General features: G+C 27.2%; 1 protein-coding gene across 1 annotated transcript; it reads left to right on the plus strand.

Moving 5' to 3' along the window:
- The first annotated feature begins 21,392 nt into the window (after positions 1-21,392).
- Positions 21,393-22,494, plus strand: LOC119668046 (transmembrane emp24 domain-containing protein 2-like). The gene is made up of 3 exons (XM_038077426.1): positions 21,393-21,752; positions 21,810-22,144; positions 22,212-22,494. The coding sequence occupies exons 1-3, from the start codon at positions 21,623-21,625 to the stop codon at positions 22,359-22,361; spliced, it is 615 nt and encodes a 204-aa protein (XP_037933354.1). The 5' UTR covers positions 21,393-21,622; the 3' UTR covers positions 22,362-22,494.
- The last annotated feature ends 793 nt before the right edge of the window (positions 22,495-23,287 follow it).

The raw sequence follows: 23,287 nt of genomic DNA on the forward strand, positions 1-23,287 counted from the left end.
CAAAAGAGGTTGTCAAGGTTTGCACGAGCAGCAATGCGCACGTATTAGCAAAAACGCTTTAGCATAGACGAATTTGCAAAAGCAGTGGCGGAATTCGGACTCACAAGGACAAGGACGTAGTAGCTGCGTTAAATTATTTCAACCATTAAAATATATTTTAATTTATTTTTATTAAAACGAAATATTCTTGCATTTGAAATGGCTTGCTGCACTAATGAATACAAGGTTTAAAAGGAAATTACGATGAAATTTATTTCATTTAATTCTAGTTTGCACTATGTAATTAAAATATATGTTTTTCATACGAGTATACATAGATATATATATTTATATATATGTATCTCTGCTTTAAAATTGAGATTTATGCACACACAGTCATTTTCTTAGTCCATATATATAAGAACAAATGAGATTAAAATTTGAAAATTATTGGTAAATTGGCTTAGATAAAAGTTAGTTATAATAGCTTTGAAATAAAATAAATATTATAAGCTTAAAAATCATACACTATTGTATCTCAAAATTTATTAAAAAATATCTTGTAATTATTATTTGTGATTGATTATTTCACAAATATTTGCTTTTGTGAAATAGTAATTCTTTTGTAATAATAAATAAAATATATAATAAATTTTGTTGAATGCAAGTTCTGTGGATGCAATTTTATTTAAAAATTTTAAGCTCCATTATAAAAAATGTAAAAGAAAAATAAAGCAAATTGCATTTGCATGCAAATTTTATATCTTTAAATCTCTGAAAATTAATGGTTATTTTCTGAAAGTTATTTTTTTGTTATTTGTCATGACATCCTTCACCTTAAGAAACTTTGAAAAATAAAAGAAAATATAATAAAATGTTATGGTAATTAAATATTATGAAAACAGAGAGAAGAAAAATAAATAAAATTCAATTAATTTTATACAGTTTTCACTATTAAACACACATTTCATTTGTTTTCTTAAAACTATTATTATTATATTATTATTTGCAATACGAAGTTTTATTTATGGTTTGAAATTATAAATATAAATTTAATACGGTAAATTCTCGATAACTACAACTAATAAGAAATCTGGATATTGTCTTTCTAAGTTATTGTTCTTAGCGAGAAATAAAAAATAAAACTTAAAATATTATACAGTGTATTTTACACTAACATTCCTCAAGTTTTAATATTTACCAGAATATAGAGTGTCGAAAAACCCTTAATTAACACCTTACTAACATCTAGTTAATACCATTAACGCCTTTTTATGCTGCAAAACCATATCGCTAAGAAGTTTTTTTCCTATCACTCTTCGTTCTATCTTGTAGTCATCGTTTTAAGGGCCTACGCATATGAGTACGAACGAAAAATGCAAAAAATATATCAACAAATGGCGATAAAAGAGAAACGGTGAAAAATTAATTTACAAAAAATATTTGCTAGATGTGAAGACATCAAAAATCAAAAAAAAAATCTACGAAAATTTCGAGAAAAATGAGATTCTCCGGAATAAATTCTGAACTAAAGACATGTTCGATATCAAATTAAAGGATTATGACTGAACTTTAGAGCGAAATACATATTAAAGACTTCTTCGAAGAGCCCGGAAGTAACCATATGATATAGCAAATGAAATAGGAAGGCCTACAATGCACTGTTTCAACGTATTTAAATTTAAAATCAGTAGACTTTCATGGTAACAAGTCGGGTTACTATATTTCGCAGTCCATTGCACAAAAATCTGTACAAGAGAATAACCTATATTAATCTCAGAAGTAGATTACTGGCAAAAATAACAGCATGTTTTTATGCCTGGCCTTACTACAAGGGGGTTGAGAAAAACCCCTTGACCTCGGAAAACCTATACTGACCTCGAATTGAAATTGGTAACGGAAGCTCTCGTCCACCCAGGGCTGTAATGCTAAGAAAGACGAAGAAGATGTGTTTTTTGTTTGAAGACTACTAAACGTTTTTTTCTACTTTACTATTAAAATCATTTTAAATTATAAATTTAATATATTATTTAGAAGCAGTTATTTTCTTGAGGGAGTAAAATTTTTCCTACTTTTATTTTTGCTTATGGTTTAAGTATTGAACTTTCACTACATTAACAATTTTCTATTTGAATATTTTGAAGTATATAAACAATTGATGTTGTCCAGTTTAATTGTTTATACATGTTTGTTTTTTGTTGAGGTTGAGGTCGGTTTTAAGGCTCAACAAAAAACAAGCACTTTTTATATAGCTCTTATTAATATTTGTATTATTATATATAAAATATAAATACGTATAAAGTACGGCATTGGGTCAGTTGGCTAATAAACGCTGACTCTGAGCTTCAAATTTGGCAGGGTAAGAGTTCAATTTTCGATTGTGGCAATCTCAAAAAATTATTTACAAATTATTAAATATAAAAAATAGTTCCAAGACCACTAAGAATGGATATTTGGCAATAATCGAAACATTCAAAAATTTAATTAATTACAATAAAATGAAAAGAATTTTTGTTTTTGTTGTTCACTACTTTTCGAAACCTGTCTAAAATATTATATAGTACATTATTATTATTAATAATGAGCCATTTTATTAAACTGCTGCAATTTACTTTAATCAAGCCCTTGAAAGACTCTATTTCTATCTCAAGTCTTCTATCTTGGCTACGGGTTGCTCATTTGCAATCTATCGTGCCAAAGATTTCGTTATTTTATTAAACCAAACATTAAGTCAATCTGAGATATTTTTATGAATTAAAGCTAAATAATTGTAATCATAAATTTGACAGGCACGAGTTCTAAGCCTGACACTTGCAATCCAAACAAACTATAAACTATGTTAATTGAGAAATTTAAATATTTCCTAAAACCAATGATGATGAGTACTTGGCCATACCACACTGTTCTGTATGGTCAGCCAAATTTCAATAAAGTATATAAAATTTTTGTGCTTGTCTTTTCTTTGCTATTCGAGTCCGTCTAACTTTTAATAAGTTTCTTTTCGTCTTCACTCTTGGCAAGAAAAAATGAACATAAAATATTATATTTTTATTAATTATTATTTTATTGAACTTTGGCTTTGAACTTTTTGAACTCCTTTCAGGTTCTGTTTTTAATTAAAAGAAAATAATTTATTATCCTAATGATATTGCTTTTTTCTTAAAATCAATATTATAATTAATACACAAGCTTCAATACAAAATGTAATATAAATATTGGAGTACTAAAGACTAAATAATTATCCTAAAACAATTTCGTCCTTTAAACGCTTCGGAAAGTATATGCTACGCACTGCTTTCGATTCGCTTTTCTGACTCAGTACGCTTTCAGATATTTCAACTAATTTTACAGTAAATGGTAAATGTTAAGAACAAAATCCACACAAAAGGAGACCCATGGGTATAGACCTCTATTTTCAATAAGGATACGCGTCTGTATATGGAAACACATATATGAAAACATTTGTACTAATATGGTTTAGTTTATTGTGATACTGATAAGTGCGCTTCTGTGCCGCGCTCTCTATAATGGCATAAATTTTAAAAATGTCTATTTTGACTCTTTGTAATTTGCATTTAATTTTATTTTATATTATTTCAAATTTTATTTGCTAGAATCGTAAAAAGTTTTTCAAACTTTCAATTCCTTTGTGTGCCATTTTGGGGCGATTTTATTCATATATTTTTGTTATTTATTTAAGTACAGGGTGGGTGGGTTAAACGATACTTTTTTAACTTTAAGTGGCAGTCATTTTGAAATTTATTTGTTGTTTTGTGTTTGTCTGCGAGTGTTTGGGTTTTGAAAATAGGTTTTGTTAAGTGTGTAAATTGTTAAACTTATGGCAAACAATAGAAAAGATTTTCAATATTTTATATGCCCTTTAATCATTCTGCCCAAGTTAGTTTTCAATTATCAGCAACAATCATTAAAAGCACCACAGCAGTGGGACTTTGATTAGAGACCCTTAAGTCAAAGGACTATCAGATAATAAATAACAAGACCACCAAGGCAGAGACTTCGTAATTTTATAATTTAATTTGTTTAATTTGTTAGTAAAGTGCTTAAATATGTTGTCTGATATATTAAAAAATAAATTTCAAAATAAAGTTGTGCACAACAAAATATGACAGTAATATTTGCTGTATATGAGAAATTCAAATATTAGGGAAGTCTACACTTTCATGTGCAAAATATAAATTGCACGGCATATTTATCACTTCAATGTTAATAAAAGTTAATTTTACGAATATATTATAACTTCTCTTTAGATACTGAACTCACTTGATTCAATAACTTACTTTAAAGTCACCCTGTGCAGTAATAAAAATGAAATGCATATGTACACAATGGCATCCACGATAATCTGCACTGTTGGGTATATAATACCTAAGCGAAGGAACTGCTAAGAAGTTAGAACAAAGTTTGGATTTGGTGCATTCAAAGTAGGACGACTGCATCTCATATGTGCAAGCGCAAACACATATCTATAAATATCCCTCTTTGCACATAGTTTCGAAGGTTTACTTGCTGGAAACGGTAGAACGGTAGAACTAATGCAAATGCATAGAAGATGTCATGCACACAATTTTATAGTTGCCACAGAAACGGAAATCTTAAGCAAACGCGACACATAAGAATTTTGTAATTTCCAAATGCAAACATAAAAGTTCAAATTTATAATATTGTCAAAAAGTTTTATCTCCTTTGTTCGCTTTTTATATAAATTTAATTGTTTATCCTATTTTCAAAGTTACTTGTGCAATCGCTATTTTCCACTTGCGCTGAAATCGAAAGTTTGTTAATCGCATAATTTCAAGCATTTGCCTTCAAATTTATCGCTCGGGGCGTATGAGTAATTTATGCAACCGTAAAGGGTATTGGAAATAAATATGTAAGTGCATGTTCTGTTTCAATAAAACAGCAGCTGTTGTTGTTCTAACATTAGTGAGTGAGTCAATAACATAAAAAATAATGTTTAATGAGTCACTAACAAAGAAGAAATATGTTCGAAATAACAATAAAAAATTAGGATTAAAAAAATGTAAACATAAAATAAAAATTATGGAATTGTTGGGATTGTATTGCTAAGTAAAAAAAAACAAAAACAATAAATATCAGCACAAAAAAAAAATAAAATACAAAGCATACACTGCTATGTTAATTAACTTAATGATAAAAATGTTAAATTCAACCAATTGGGAACCAAAAGGCTAAGACTTGCAAACATTTATAATAACAAGTATCTAATCTTGGTACACCCAGAAAAATAATTTAGTTGATTTAACCAGACTTTAACTAAATCTCAGATTAAAATATTCTTACTCGACGCATGTTGGTTCAACCACACCACAAGTTGGTTTTCATATCTTGTTTACCACATGAACTAAAATATTTCTAATAAAATTATTTGATCAATTTAACCAGAGTATATTTTTCTTAGTGTAACATCTAGGTAAGTAGTATCCTAGGTAATATAGGTAGTATCAAATCCAGTAGTATCTAATCTAGTAGTATCTAATCCAGTAGTATCTAATCCAGTAGTATCAAATCCAGTAGTTTCTTAACCAATAGTATTTAATCCATTAATATCTAATCCAGTAGTATCTAATCCAGTAGTATCAAATCCAGTAGTTTCTAAACCAAGAGTATTTAATCCATTAATATCTAATCCAATAGTATCTTATCCAATAGTATCTAATTCAGTAGTATCTAATCCAGTAGTATCTAATCCAGTAATATCTAATCCAGTAGTATCTAATCCAGTAGTATCTAATCCAGTAGTATGTAATCCAGTAGTATCCAATACAATAGTATCTAATCCAGTAGTGTCTATTCCAGTAATATCTAATCCAGTAGTATCTAATGCAGCAGTATCTATTCCAGTAATATCTAATCCAGTAATATCTAATCCAGTAATATATAATCCAGTAGTGTATATTTCAGCAGTATCTAATCCAGTTGTATCTAATCCAGTACTATCTAATCCAGTAGTGTCTATTCCAGTAATATCTAATCCAGTAGTATCTAATCCAGTCATATATTATTCAGTAGTAATCTAGGTAGGTAGGTGATCTGGAACAGTTTTCAATGTAAACTTTAAACACGTATACTGTGTATCTATCTAAGTAATATAGGTACAATCTAATTCAGTAGTAACTAATCCAGTAGTAATCTAGGTAGATAGCTAGTTTTAGAAAGAGAAATATGAAGATTAAGTTTTACATTACATCTGAGAACATATTTAGAGGTTGTAGACCGAAAAGTGACCTTAACTCAAAATACTGAAGAACATACACTTTATGCGTATCTAAAATATGAATAGAATACTAAAATAGAAACATAGACACAATGTCCCTTCTGTCATGAATGTAAAAGAATAGAAAACATTTCAAAATGAAACTCTATGCTCCACAAGCAATTTGAAGAAAGATGATAATAATCATTTAAAATAAAGGTTTTTGAGTATACGATATGAAGCAGTGGGAATACGAAATAAATTAGAGGATAAAGTAAAATGAAGCAAAAAGAAAACTAACTAAGAAAAATTTAAAAAAATAAAATACAATACAAAAAAGGCTTCAGGTTATGAAAAAAAATTTGTGAAGTAGGTGTAAAGCATAAAGAGCCACTGTGTGAGACTTGAACCCACTAAAACCACCTCTTAGGAATGAGAGAAGAAGATTTCCACAGTAATGTTCAACTTTCATTCCAGTAATCTGAGAGAGACCTTAAAAAATCTTACTCAATTGTTAAAAAAAACTTAGCCAAATTTGTTAAAAGCATTTTCTCAATTTATAATGTGTTCTAAAAATTTTTCGCATTCTTATACAAATATTGGAGACATTATAATGAATTATTACTCCTAAATACGAGTGTAATAATAATAATAATAATAATAATAATAATAATAATAATAATATAGTAAAAATAAAAATTATAATATAATATATAATAACATCAATATATAACTACTTTATTTCAATGTAAACGTGCATGAAATGGAATCAGATGAAATAAAAGAAAGGTACGGAATACAACAAAAGTGTATCATATTGCCACCACCTCCCGATATATGGGAGGTAGTCAATATAGTATAAAAATAAAATCTTAAATTGAATAACTTAGGTTTAGTTTTTAAATTCATGTTGTAAGTTACTACTTCTTTTACGATCAAACCTAAAATTCTTTTGGAACATATATTATAGTTGACTGAAAGTTTGTAGACAAAAAAAAATATAACTGCAAACTATTTTTATATATTATTATTATTTGTTAATTAGGATTTTTTAAATTAATCACTTTGTCTAAATGTAATAATAAATATTCGAACTATAAAATGTATGACAGATAAGACAATATTATGCCAATAAATTAAAGAAAAGTAATATAAATTTAATTATTTTATATCTCTTTTCTATAAATCATATTTTTTTGTATATTTTTTTATCTTATTACTCATAAATATTACAACTTCTAGTATAAATTGTAAACTACCATTGATTAATAAGTAAATAAGATTATTTCTTTGTTAATATTAATAATTAATTAATTAATAATAATTAATTTAATTTTTGTCGAGGTTGCGGCTCTAACGATGAGGAAGAAAGCGTGCTTCATCTCATGTGTCAGTGTCCTTCCCTAGCTAGAAGAAGATTAAAAATCTTTGAATCCCCTTTTCTCACTGATCTGACTGAGCTGTCATCCCGTAATGTTAGAGACCTAGCCAAGTTTATAGAACTGTCAGGTTGGGTTTCCTTTACATAATGGGTGAATCGTTACCTTCATCGGCGTTGGCTGTATACTGATTTAAATATATGTACGTACCAACGCCATTCCTGTGCTACCACAATGGGCCATCATTTGAGCTCAAGTGGACTTTTTGGGATACAAGGCCACCACTCCAACCTATCTACCTAATATTTATATAGAAATATTTATTATTTTTATTGCAATAAATTAAAATCAAAAAATAAATACAATGTAATAGCAATAATAAGAAGAACTAACTACAAATTGAAATAGTTTCGAAAAGTATTATTCCATTAAATCAGCATCATTCCATTAAATTATTAAAGAGTTTTTAAAATAAAAAATTACATTCACTTTTAATATAACTTTTAGATTTCATCCAAAAGAGTGTCCTCTTTTATAAAGAAAAATGTTTTTCTGTAAAGTCAATACAGACTTTTTAGAAATATTTCACATATGTACGAATACACATGGAACGATGAAAACTACGAACTTCTGTTTTTGTGAAAGATTTTGCACTTGAGTTACATTTTTTTTAATGTGGACACACTTTTATCTATTGAGGTAATAAAAATACGTTAAAAAACTCATATTAGGTTTGTTCGCGTACTTTGATAGCAAAAAACTTATAAAGTCAAAAGTAAAGGAAAAACCACTCACTTTCCTTTGAGAAAACTAAATTGCAAAACAAAAAAACTCGATAGTACAAAAACCCTTTAGGAAGAAAAATCACAATACAGTTGTTTTTCACAAAGCGTTGTATTGAACGTCGATGTAAAGCAACATAGACAATAAAAGCATTACCGACAGGTTTTATATCTTTTTATTTTATATGAACACAGAATTCATGAGATACTTTTTAGGAGGGAGGGAATAGTAAATTCGCCTATAAGAACTCTTTGCACATAATTTTGTTGCGTATTAGAAATCATTTTAGTAAGTTTAAATTTTTTAATTATTACTAATACAGCAACAAATGAAGTAATTTTTAATGTTAATTTTTTTTGACCGAAAATGATGCATCTTATGACGATGAAAAACTATTTAAAACTTAGAAGGATTTGAATAAAAATGAAGAGACAACAACAAAAATTTTAGATGATTTACTGAAGTTTGGTTGACCATACAATGCTGTTTCGAGTATTGCCAAGTGCTCATCATCAGTAGTCTTGGGTAGAGTGATTAGTAAATAGTAGAAAATTAGTAATTTTGTTTCCATGTAATAATCAGTGATTAAAATTAAGATTAAGAGTACAAAGTTAACATTTCTTTTTAAAAATTTAAGGTATAAAGTAGGACCATGAATTGTCATAGAATGGAATTTTGAGAGTAATTCAGTAAAAGATCTACATTACAACGTTTTCGATTGGTTAATTTTTTAATCCATATTCACTTTTAGTGCAATTTTCATTTTCGACTGGTAACTCTCGTGCAAAATGGAGAACACTCGAGATTAATTACTTATAACACTTTATATATTTTGCCAGAGTAGCAAGATTAACATATACTGAAATTAACAGCTGTTTTATATGTCTTAATATATGAAGTATGATGTGATTCGATATATGTATTTATGATAAATATTAATGACTACTAATACAACTGCAAAATGTTCGATTGAACATAAATTTGGCCGTGAATAAATTAAATGATTACAAACAGACTTTTTAGAAAGTCATATTACTTTATATATCAATAGAATTGAGCATACAAATAAAATCGAGTCGTACTTTTCAGCTACTAATTGAAGCTATACGTTTCGATGCATGTTCCTCTTGTTAGAAAGTGAGACACTTGTAATAACTCTGCTTGCCCTTGGGGCATTTTGGATTTTAAACTCAGCCATCATGATTCTGTCATTAAAAGAGACAATCTCAATTGTTCACAAGAGCTAAAATTGTAAACCCTGACTTCAGTAGTATGAGATTTACGTCTACAATCGGATGACTCAAGTGAAAGTCACTCACTACTATATGTACTCGAAGCAGTGGCGATTGGTACTTACTGTATTTTAGTAGCCTCTTACGACAGGTATGCCTTACCTCGGGAATATTTGAATCCCTCTTTTGCAGGACTGTGCAATATTATAATATGTATTGAAATTAGCGATATCTGATATTCAACATACAATCAAACGACATCAGCTAGCTGCAGTCGCTAACAACAGTAACTAGAAATACTTAAAATATAGTTCAACAAATACATTTGAGTTACACTGCCCATTATTGAGTAACAATCACTAATGACTGTTTTCATTTACTATCTTCTGATTTGATGCCCAAAAATCCTCAATTGTAAATTGAAGAAAAATTCTTATTTTTCTGGGAGAACAATTTATGAATGTCTTCCCTACTTAATCCATAACCCTCCTTCTTTACATACCGTTTAAAAAATTAAATTTGAAATGAAATTTAATGAAAATAAAAATGGAATTTTGTGGATATACTCGTACCACAAAAATGATTGAGAATCACTTCTGTTAACTTAGCCCTCAGAAAATAAAATTACATTTAATTATTTTACATAAAAATATAGTAAAATTTTATACTATACAATAATATATTATAGTAAAAAACTACTTCACTTATTAATTTATTTCTGTAATAAATAAATAATTTATTTCTGTAATAAATAAATGATTTTTCATTTACATTTAAACTGGGACTTTTACTTTTTATTAAATAAATTAATTAAATATGGTCAACTTAAACTGTTTTTTTAACTCAGGACTACTAAGTGCTCTTAATAAAACCTAACTACTTAAACTGTTAAGATAATGAAGTGTAAGGCGAAATATTTAATAATATTATATTAAAAATTTTTTATTAAAAAATTAAAAAATTGTGAATGAATTCAACTTAAATAAAATATCAAGTAGTTTTAAAATTACTCATGTGAAATTAAAATATATATTTTTTTATTTAATTTTATTGTGAAGTTTTGTGTAACCTAACGTCATACATTCGATTAATGTACTTCATGTAATAGTATTTATCATCGAAAATTTTAAATTATAATCCATAAATTAATCATACAACTATTTGGATAATGTTTATCTTATCTTTATCTTATAAATACAATGTTGATCTTATCTTATCTTATCCTTATCTTATAAAGATAATGTTTACTGAAATAGTAATAGATACTAATTGCTTGTTATTGAAGTCAATATGTTATATCTGTATGAAATTGAAATGTTTGTCTTATTTTTATATTGTGAAGATAATGTTTATATTATCTTTATCTTATAAAAACAATGTTTATCTTATCTTATCTTTATCTTATAAAGATAATGTTTATCTTATCTTTATTTTATAAAGGTAATTTTTACCGTATCTTATCTTTATCTTATAAATATACTGTTTATCTTATTTTATCCTTACCTTATAAAGATAATGTTTACAGTAATAGTAATAGATACTAATTGCTTGTTAATGAATCTAATATGTTATATCTGTATAAAATTGCCTTTGTAATTAACACAGTTATTATCCTGCATTAAAACTCATAAGAATTTTTAAATTAAAATTACATATATAAAATTAAATGAAAACAATTATAGCTTGAAATTTTTATTTAAAACTTTTCATAAAATGCATACCTGTATATGAAAGTAAGTAATTATAAAAAAGAATTTTTGTTTTTAATATAAAACTGTTATTTTAGTAATGAAATTAAAAACTAATTTTACTTTAATTTAAAAAGTTAAGGACTTCAAAATTATGTAAAAATGTTGCAAATACTTTTGTTCTAAAGTGTGTGAAAAATTTCTCAATAAACTACAAAGGACATTGTAACAGTAACGGACAATAATACCAAACGTTTTTCTCAAGCAATCCTGTCGTTTTTTACTCCATGTCTTTGTCCTAAAATGGATTTCAGCATATTTACGGTGGTCCAAATGTGTATATTTACATAAAAAGGCTATTAGGCCATTTCGTAAAACTTTCACAAAAGTGATAAAAGATATGCAACAACTGTTTAGGTGACCGTATTACACTAACTCGGAAAACTTTTTAGATAACTATCAACAAATTTTTTAGCCCTCCATTAATCAGTTTCCGAAATACTCATAGTCTGACAGCTGAATAGAGCGGAAGCATGTTTAAGTAGTAAACTTTGCATAGTTTTATGCTTTAGTTCATGAAGTTTTTTAACCCTTTTTAAAAAAAAAAATTATTTACACTTCTAGGGAAATATCATTTTAATGGCAATCAAATGTATTTTAATTTTTTATATACGAAATGATAAAACCAAAAATATTTCTAAAAAAGTATAATAATTAACAAAACAAATAGAACCATATTTTTAAGACAGTTTAATTATCTTGTAATTATGTTACTTCAAAACTTCAGCAGAAGATTTATTTTGGGTGTAATATTAAACAAAATTAGGGATTTTCTCCAACAAGAAAATAATTAAAAGGAATAATATTAATCCCTATATGATCTTGATTAAAGTTTATAATAACAGGGTTAATTTGACACTGCTATTTATAATAACAGGGATAAAATTAGCAAATAAAAATACAAATAGTATAATATAGTCATAGCCGTATAGTACCGGGTATGAAATAACGGATAGTATTGGTTTTCCGCAGTTGTGAACCAAATAAAATTGATTATAATATTTTAATATTTGTTTATAACTTCATAGTTCGAATCTATGAAGGAGAAGAAAATGACTGAACGAAAACAAAATGAACGAGAAGCACTTCACTAGAAGACAAGAACTGTACTATGAAGGTCATAAAGACGAATAAGGGCGTAGTGATTATAGCATATATACAAAAAACCAAAGAGACAACTTATATATTAACTTAATCAAGCCCTTTCTAATTAGGTTATGCACCCATTTAATGAGAGTTGAGGTAATTAAAGAAAATTCACGGAATTCCTAGAAAAAGCAGGTAATTGCAAATTAAGTTTCTTTGTCGGTCAACGGAAACACTTGTATGAAGTAAATAAATCAACTAGAGAGTTTTATCGATCTTAACAGTGCTATATAGCACAGAGACATAATACGTCATATATAGGTATTATATCTATATTAATTGAAAAACGTACGGTTTGCCACATAACCGACTTTAAAAAATAATTGTAGGATTAACTTGGACAGATGGCATTTAATATTCAAAAACCGACGCGATTTCAATGATCAAATTCTGTCATGCTTTTTAATCAAAATATATCAAATGGCGTAATCGTAACCAGGATAATGTGAAAAAAGTGAAATACTAGAATATATTTTTTTGACAGTATTTTTCTTAAAACAAGTACATAAAATAAAAATTATCCTGTTATAATGTAAATTGAAAACATTAGTTTAGATATATGTTAAATGTAATAGTTTTAAACAAGTAACTAAACAATATTTTGTTAATTTTTTATGGCATCTTACACCACTTTTGTATTTGTATTGTAATATAATAATGTAAATTTATAATTCACATTTACTTTAAAGAATAATATCCATATAAATACTATTCGATCAGATCAGGAGTGTAATGTTCATAAAGAATATATCGGTTTTAATATAAAATTAATTAAGAATAAATGCACTTTCATGTTGAAATCCAGTAACGAAGAATTGATTAACTTATCCTTAATTGATTTCTGTTCATATAATATACAAAAACTTACAACTGTCCATTATTCTTAAATGATTATGGCTATATCACCAATAATTATATCACTGAATTGCATGAGAGAATACACTGTTTTGTAGAAGTTTTAACATTATTTTTTGTAATGTTATTTCTTTTTAATTTCTATATCTGCAAATAAATATCACAGTAGTTGACCAATATAGCAAGAAGGCAGGCACTTTAAAAATGATTAAATATTAGTTATTCACTATTCTTTACAGTGAACGAAAGCAAACATTTAAGTACCAAACATATAATTTTATATTATTGGTAAAAAATCCGAAACGCGTCAAACAATATTTAGTGTTTGTGTTGGTCTTTGTTTATTTAAAATGATCTTCTAAAGCATACTAAAAATACACTACCTTCAGGAAAAGATCGCTAAAAAGTTGACTACCTTCGCGAATAGTTCGTTAAAGATCACTATCTACTGGCGATCATTAAAAATTTTATAGACCAGGACCGAAGCAGTACACTATTTACAACTACGGTGTTCACAAACATGAGCAGAGCACTACGATACAATACTGTTTATTTTCCTGCACTGATTCTTTATAACGAATCTATACTTTAATGTGTTCTATAGAAATCTTATAAAATCTTTATTAATTATAACGTGTAGAATATACTATTATATTTAGCGGGATATTATTATTTCATTTATGATGTCTATACAACCATTTTTAATTACTATTAAAAATTTTTGGAATTTAAAGAAATCTTCGAAAAACCTCTTTATGAAATGTACTAGTTTCCATTAAATATGATATATATAGTTACTTCCGTCTTAAGAGTGATGTTAAATAACAACGTATATTCACAAAATATATAGTCTCGCTCGTGCGAATCGTGGAGTAACATTAGCAGTACTTTCTCGATATTACGTCCCTAGATTAAGTTTTGTACAAAAGAAAGAATAATATAAAAGTAATATAATATGCAATAAATTATGCCTCTACAAACAGAATAGTATTGAAATTTAACAATTAAAAAATAAAATATAATTAATTAATTCAATAATTCTACAGCTGGTCCATGATTTCGTTCTAATATAATACAACAAGTGGATTTGTTAATAAAAACTTTTACAGGAAATTAACAAAAACTCCAAAAATATGTGCAAACATAAAAGTCGAGAACGGCTTTGGGTCATTTGGTTAAGGTGCGCTGACTCTCAGCTTCAAATTTAGCAGAACATTTCCAAGACCACTGATGATGAGTATTTGTCAATACTCGAAACAGCTGTGTGGTCAGCCCGTAATTAAATTAATTAAAATAATATAAAATGAATTTTTGTTGTTATAGTTCACTACTTTTTAAAAACCTCTTTTTGTATATAATTTAATATATATATATAGTATTAAGGGGATAGTTCTTCAATAAACGCAGTGCCACGAACAGTTAATGTTGCAGCGCACCAAGTAATACACTAGTATTAAAAGAACAATTTACCTTTACCCATATAATATGCTTTAATAGATACTCGTACTCATCATCGTATTAGAAGATAATGAGATCGTAATAACTTAGTCATCGTATATGGAAATATATTTATTTACTCTATATATATATTTTTTTACTGACTTCACCCTTAGTACATATAATCTTTTTTCTTGATATCTTTTGCAAACCTCCACAACTTCTTTACCTTTATCTCACTCTTCGTATAGAGTATATTTATTTACTCTATATATATATTCTTTCTTTCACAGACTTTAGCTTTATTATAAAATTTTTTTTAATATCCTTTTCAGACCCACTCAACTTATTTCTCTCTATCTCAATGAGACCCAATACAAGTTTGCTTTTATTTTATTATACAATCTAGATCATTGTAACGCACTACATGGATTTTATACTGTTGTAAGTTCTACATTATGTAAACTAAAAACAAATAGATTTTAACCATTCACTGACATAAAATGGATTAACAAATGGTTTCAATATAGCATTTGAAAAAATTGATAAATAAGAAAATTAGAAATAAATAGTTAGTTTCTAATATTAAATGGAATGCTTTTATTGATTGTTGATATCTCAATAGTTATTTTAATGTAAACATTGCTAAATTTAACACATGCCTGACTTTAAGCCTATTCTCTTTCCCAGCCTCAACCATACAACTTATTCACTTTCTTCCATGCTCTCTAAAGAAATTGAGATTTAACAATATTAAATCTCCTATTTATCTTTTATCCCCGGTTTTTTATCAAGAACTCGGAGTTTTGCTAACGGCTTTTTATGGGTCCATTGCTGCCAACTTTTTATAATTAACTATAATTTATTTAACTATAGTATAATTTATAACTATAATTTATAATTAATAATATGTAACTATTTATATCTTTCTTTAGAGATAATTTTAATGGATTCCAACTTCAACAAAAAAAACAAGAATCTGGTATAATTCATTTAAAAAGTGTAATGAACTATTCACCAATTTATTCTTCACAAAATATTTTGTTACGTTTTCATTATTTCTAAGTGCCTGACCCCCCAATCCCAAATGTTTTAAATTTGTACCATTGCAAATAAAATGAGTAAGCAGAAATACGGATATGTCCTTTTTGTTTTTACATTGAAAATGTGTATACAAAGGATTTCAAAGATTTCACAACGGCAATTTAGATACTTTTTTTGCGAAATATATAAGTATTTTGTGTACTTATAACTATTACAACCTAACCTAACTAAAATTTCCAACAGCTACGAAAACAGAACCTACCTTACTTTTTCTAATATTTGTACTTTTTCATGTACTATTGTCGGTAAAAAGCAATGAACTGATTCCTTTCTCTATGTTTTACAGTAAGGATAATATATGTGGTAAATATGTAATCAATAAATATATAAAAATTCGAGGCATGTAACTCAGCACATTTCTTTAGATTATTTTCTTTTAAAATTATGAAGAGAAATTAGTTAATTGTCTTAGAATGGCAATAGACTAAGAAAAGATTTCACATCTTTGAGATCCCTTTCCGTAGCGGCCTGATAGACCTGTCATCCAAAAAAATCAGGGACTTGACCAAAATTATGAACGTTAAGGTTGGTCTACTTTCGCTGGTATGGTTTCTTGTATGCTAGTCTACACATGAGTAACGTTTATCTTGACTATAACGTATATTGTATATTAAGTTTAAAATATTAATTTTAATACTGATTGCTTTTTAAATTTAAATTTATTTTCTAGAGTGGTCATACTCATTCCTTTAAAAACTTATTCTAAATAAATGTTTCCTTTTCATAAGAAAGAATATCATTATTACTATTTATAATCCTTTTAAAATTTTATAAATTTGCTCCTAAATCTTTACATTTCTTCCATAATTGTTATCCTTAATTCTTTATAGACTTATTCTAACTGACCTCTAACCTTTCCTTTAGAAAGAATATCATTATAATCATTTTAAAATTTTATAAATTTGCTCCTAAAATTTTATTTTTCTTCCATAATTATTATCCTCAATCCTTTCTAAACTTGTTCTAAGTATATTCCTTTCCTTAAGAAAGAATACCATTATTACTATTTGTAATCCTTTATAAATTCCTTTATAAAATCCTTTATAAACCTTTATAAACTAAGTAAGTACATTCCTTTCCATAAGAAAGAATATCATTAATATTTATAATCCTGTTAAAATTTTATAAATCTACTCCTAAAATTTTACTTTTTTTCAATAACTGTTATCCAAAATCCTTTATAAACTTATTCTAAATGAGTATTTTCCTTTCCTTAAGAAAACATGTCATTACTATTTATAATCCTTTTAAAATTTTATAAATTTGCTTCTAAAATTTTACTTTTCTTCCAGATTTTTTATCCTCAATCCTTTATAAACTTATTCGTAGTATATATATTCCTTTCCAAAGCCAAAAATATCATTATTTCTATATATAATCCTTTCCAAATTTTATAAATTTGCTCCTAAAATTTTTCTTTTCTTCCAGATTTGTTATCCTCAATCCTTTACAAACTTGTTCTAATTGAGTATATTCCTTTTTATAACAAAGAATATCATTACTATTTATAATCCTTTTCAAATTTTATTAATTTGCTCCTAAAATTGTACTTTTCTTCCAGAATTGTTATCCTCAATCTTTTTTAAACTTATTCTAATTGAGTATATTTCTTTTTATGACAAAGAATATCATTACTATTTATAATCCTTTTAAAATTTTATAAATTTGCTCCTAAATCTTCACATTTCTTCCATAATTGTTATCCTCAATTCTTTATAAACTTATTCTAAATGAGTATATTTCTTTTCTTAAGAAACAGTATCATTACTAATTATGATCCTTTTAAAATTTTATAAATTTTCTCCTAAAATTTTTCTTTTCTTCCAGATTTATTATCCTCAATCCTTTATAAACTTATTCTAAATGAGTATATTCCTTTCTTTCATTACTATTTACAATACTTTTAAAATTATATAAATTTCTTCCTAAATCACTACTTTTCTTCCATAATTATTAAATCCTTTATAAACTTATTCTAAATGAGTATATTCCTTTCCTTAAGAAAGAATATCATTATTTATATATAATCCTTTTAAAATTTTATAAATTTGCTCTTAAATCTTTACTTTTCTTCTATAATTGTTATCCTCAATCCTTTATAAACTTGTTCTAAGTATATTCCTTTCCTTAAGAAAGAATATCATTATTACTATTTGTAATTCTTTCTAAATTTTGGAAATATATCTAGTTACGGGGAATATGATAAACGAAGTATTTAATCATCCTCACAGAATGTCAGCAGGTGTATTAAGCAAAAAGGACGATAAGCAAGCGAAGTGAAAATTCAATTTGGAAATGATTTCACCTTAGGAGCTACTAATGACACTAGCCATAAAACAAAAACATAGCCAAAAGTCATTTTAATTACCTTTATTCCAAAACAAATCAGCAAACAATCTATTCAGGTGCTTTGACTTACGTCGGAGATGAATAACGTCTTTGTTGAATGAATTTCCACATTTGTAATTAAACACAATGCGAAGCAGCGCACCGCACCGCAACGTTCGTAGAAACGAGACGTCGTACTCGAAACCGCGCGGCACTGCCACACGGCCACACTGCGCACACAGCAAGAAATCCTTACGGATAGGAGGATATTTGCCACTACATGTGGATGAATGTCGGTCGGATTCAAATATAAATGAATAAATACATACACTAACACATGTATGAGTTGTGTTGTGTATGTTTGACCGACCGACCGCTTGTGCGTATTTATTTATTTATGTGCGTTTAAGTGTGTGCTCTTTCTACACTTTTCTGCTGCTGTTTCTGTTTTTGTTTTTTGTTGTTGTTTTGTTGTTGTTTTAGTTGTTGTTTTTGTTTTTGTTTTTGTTTCAGCTCTTGCTGAAAATTGCTAATTTCACCTATTTTGCTAATTCATGCACTTTAATGAATGCGACCGAAATAACAAAAACGTGGCAGAATTAATTGTGCACAAAATGAAAAAACCGGAAATTATGGTGTTGACCCACTTCGTATTTCATTTACCTAACGTAAAGTTTCGTGCATAAGCGCGTTTCAGTCCCTACCAAGTGTACCAAGTGTACCAAGAATGTTAACCAACATCAATTTTAATACAATTTCTTGCATTTTTATTTTCACTTTTATTTTGCAATTTTTACTTTCAATTTTAAACACAGAGCAAAAATATACATAAATGTGTTTTTTTTTATATTTTATCCTGTTTTCAGTTTTTTTTTTTGTTTTCACAATTTTATATTTCACTTAATAATTTTTTTTCGCTTATTTGTATTTGTTGTATTTGTTTTTCATTGATTTGTATCAATATTTGAAATTTTTTTATATTTTTTTTTTGTTTTATTTAAAAGTTGTTTTTATTTTGAGCAAAAACTATAGCTACTATAGGCCGTGTAGCCAAAATTGCACTCCCCGCTCACACTTGCTGCGAAATCAAATTAAATCAGTCGTCGCAATTGGAATCAATTTTGTTTGTATCTGCTGTTATCCTTTAGGGTGGGGGTGTTGATGTAACACACACTAACAAACACGCACAATGAATTTCATGGATCACACAATTTACCGCAACGTTGAAAACATCAGTAAACATAACGTAAGGGGGGCGGTGACCACAAAAATATTTAGGATATTAAAATTATTTTAATGAAATTCGATATTAACATTTGTTAACACTTTGTTTATTTAATTATATGTGCAAACAAATTCAAATGAAACTGTAGAGTAGCCATTTTGTTTATTTGTTTAGTTGTTGCTACGAACCAGACAATTTGTTGTTGCCAACTTTTACTTTGATTGTACTGATGACAGTGCCAAAAAAATTATTCTCTTCGACGTTATCGCATTGCTCGGTCCAACAGAGATGAATGAATGTACACGACTGATTGTTTGGATGCAAGACACTAGGAATGCGTCGCTATTTTCATAGAATTAAATCAAATTAATTTGGAGAATTTTAAACTTCCAGTTAACTAACGCGTGCGCAGTATATAAGAAACAACTGCACAGCTGATTTCTATGGGATTTTAGGGGCAAAGTTGTATAAGCTCTCAATAATTTGCTGATTGACTTTTGTCTTTTTGTTCAGCCTTACGCACTTTAACGGCTTTTATAAAATATAGTTGCAGTTAATGTTAAGATTTTTTCAAATAAAATATTTATTATTAATTCACTTTAATGTCTAAATATTTATTTGCAGTTCAAATTTAATTAGTACTTGATGAAGTTTAAATATTTGTAAAAAAAAGTACAAAGTTGAAAATATATCTTTGTCGTAGGCAGTAACGACTTTTAACGAATGTGACAGCTGCAATACTACTGAAACAACTAATGACAGTTGACAAAAGTTATTGGCAGCACTTTTAATTCAAAATTATGAAGAAGGAGAAGTAAGAAATAAATGAAGGTGGTGGAGATTTATTTTAAAATTATTTAATGTGATATCTGCAATTATAAAATTATAATTAATCTTATAATTATTATAAATAATGTGCAATTAATTATTATGAAATTTTTATTATTATTATTAAATAATAAAATTATAAAGAAATACCTAAATTCTTATATGGTAACACAATGAGCGAAAATAACCTTACTTAACCTGAATAAATTTATTGATAATGTAATTATATGAAATTATATATATAAAACAATTTTAAATTGATCATTCATAATGGTCAAGACTAATTCAGGTTCTTACCATTGTGGGAAAATTCGACAAGCAAACAAAATAAAACAAAAAACTAGTTACAGAACTTCTCAAAATAGAAAAAAAGATTAATAAATTAATTAATGGATGAGATAACCAGACAAGTAATGAAAAGGAAAAAAATTGAATACGGGAAAAACAGTAATTAAAAACTTTATCATTCACTTTACTACTTATTTGTTGAAAATATGTTTTTAGAAATAAATCATTTCTACTTAAAATAGGTTGTCATAAAATCAAGCAACGACAATTCGGAGTTTGTCAATAGTCAAAAGCCAAAAACAACTAAATCTACTAGAAATATTCTCATTATAAAATCAAACATCAACTATTAACAGTTTTTTTAAAAATTAAAACCCAAATAAACATTAATATTTGGAACGTGATCATGCTTCGAATTAATGTTTCAATTTATAGTTTTCTTATATAATATTTTGCATTTAGTTTTCTTATTATTTAGAATATTTCGATAATTCTATGTACCATAAATATTGTTAACTTCTCCATACTCTATTTTATTAGAAACAATATTATACTACTATTATTATTATTATTAACTTTACAGTATAACGCAGTTCCGTTACAGACGAACCGCTAATAACATTTCAAAACTATTTCTGCTTAGATATATTTACATACTGGTTTCCATGTTTTTCAAGTAAATATCTTAAGACAATTTGCACATCCAGTTTAGTTTTATGATGCTATTAGTGTATATATTTATATATTATTAAATTAAAATAAATTTGTGTAACAAAGCAACATTCAAAATTCAAATTTTATTTCAAATATTATTTACCGAAAAATTTTCGAACAAATCAAACGAAAGTTTTTAGTGCTGCCAAACTACCGTCATTAATAAACCCGAAATTTGAGAGAATAAGAAAGAGAGAAAATATGACATTTGTATATTTGACGTTTGGCAAAAATTATTTTACGTGGCCGCTTATTGCTTCAACAAACAAATTGTGCAGTTGTTAAATTATTTTTCAATTGCATTTAAGACAATATATTAGTTGCAAATATTATTGATTAATATGAATTTAAAATTGCTTCTGACATTTTCAATAGTATTACTATTACGTACGACAGCAGCGTTTATAGTGACTGTCGACGCACACAATGAAGAATGTTTTTTCGACAAAGTTGAAGGTGGCACCAAATTTGGTGAGTTAATTAAATTATATTTAATAAACAAATAAAATATAAGTTTCATATATGTAGGCATTACTTTTGAAGTAATCGAAGGTGGTTTTCTGGATATTGATATCAAAATTAGTGGTCCCGATCAGAGTATAATACATCAAAGTGAAAAGGAATCATCTGGCAAATATACATTCGCTGCGCCCGTAACAGGATTGTATAAAGTTTGCTTTAACAATGAACGCAGTAGTATGACACCTAAAGTGGTTATGTTTTCGATTGATTTGGGTGAGACACCACACCGTGCACCGGGTGCACCAGGTGAAGAAGAAGTTGGCCATACAAAACTTGAAGATATGATACGTGAATTATCAGGCACATTGACAAGTGTTAAACACGAGCAAGAATATATGCATGTTAGTAACATAATTATTATTGTTTATTTGTTTAAGATAATGTATATTAAAAATTTGTTATTCGTAGGTACGTGACAAAATTCATCGTTCCGTTAACGAAAGCACAAATTCACGTGTTGTGCTGTGGTCCACCTTTGAAGCTCTGGTGTTAGTACTTATGACAATTGGACAAGTTTATTATCTCAAACGTTTCTTCGAAGTAAAACGAGTTGTGTAGAATTAAAATTTATTTATATAAATAATTTTAAATAATTTAGTAACAATTTTTAAAGCATATTCATCAGGTTTTGATTTGTGGCAATGTAATTTAAATAACTCAAAAAAATAGTCCTCATTTTTCAATCATTTTGTTGAATTTTTTTCCTTCAAATATGATAGCTTCAAAAACCATTTTTTTAAATAAAAATCGGAAAGCGAATAATGTTTTATTAATAAGCGTATGTAGTTGAGAACAATGTCAGCAAGTAATGTATATAATTTTTGCAGTAAAATAAGTTAACGCATTTGTATAAAGTAATTATTCTGTAGTAAATATTAAAGCGAAATGTTATGACGTTAATGTTTTAAAAACAGTATCTATTTAATGCTGAACACAAATGTACAGTGACTAATGTATTGGATGATTGCATTACTCTAATCCTGCGCATGATTAAGCCAGTCACGGACTAGTGTATTCCATGAAATTGTAGTACATTGAGAGTAGTCAGCTAAGACTGCTGACATTACTGATATTATTTTCCCTAGACTGGTAAATGGCACAGAGTTTATTCCGTAAAATAAATAAATACATAAATATGTAATTCTCTTTATGGAAAATAACCTAAACACAAATAAAGAAAATCAATTTAGGGTGAATGGAAACATTTGTTAAGCAATTGCCATTTGATATGAATCTCATCTACAATAAAAAGCCTATTTGTTAGACATGGAAATCATAATTTTTGTGTTATCCACTATTCCAACGCATTTGGTCTTGTATTGGTCTACTGTGGTATTGTGTCAACCCAATAATTTGTAAGGATTTTTATTAACAATTTACACAATCCAGTGGTTTTTCGAAGTTGTTAAGATCAATTTTAATTATTTATAATATTTACATTTCATACCACACACTCATGAAAATTATTTCAAATTCATTTACAA

The sequence above is a fragment of the Teleopsis dalmanni genome, chromosome 1 (assembly GCF_002237135.1).
Source record: "Teleopsis dalmanni isolate 2A chromosome 1, ASM223713v2, whole genome shotgun sequence".
Classification (NCBI taxonomy): Eukaryota; Metazoa; Arthropoda; class Insecta; order Diptera; family Diopsidae; genus Teleopsis; species Teleopsis dalmanni.

Excerpts from the sequence above, each read along its gene's own strand:
- LOC119668046 (XM_038077426.1), top strand. The coding sequence starts at position 21,623 with ATGAATTTAAAATTGCTTCTGACATTTTCAATAGTATTACTATTACGT. Across the intron at positions 21,753-21,809 it reads TGAAGGTGGCACCAAATTTG|GCATTACTTTTGAAGTAATC; the intron begins GTGAGTTAATTA and ends TCATATATGTAG. Across the intron at positions 22,145-22,211 it reads ACGAGCAAGAATATATGCAT|GTACGTGACAAAATTCATCG; the intron begins GTTAGTAACATA and ends TGTTATTCGTAG.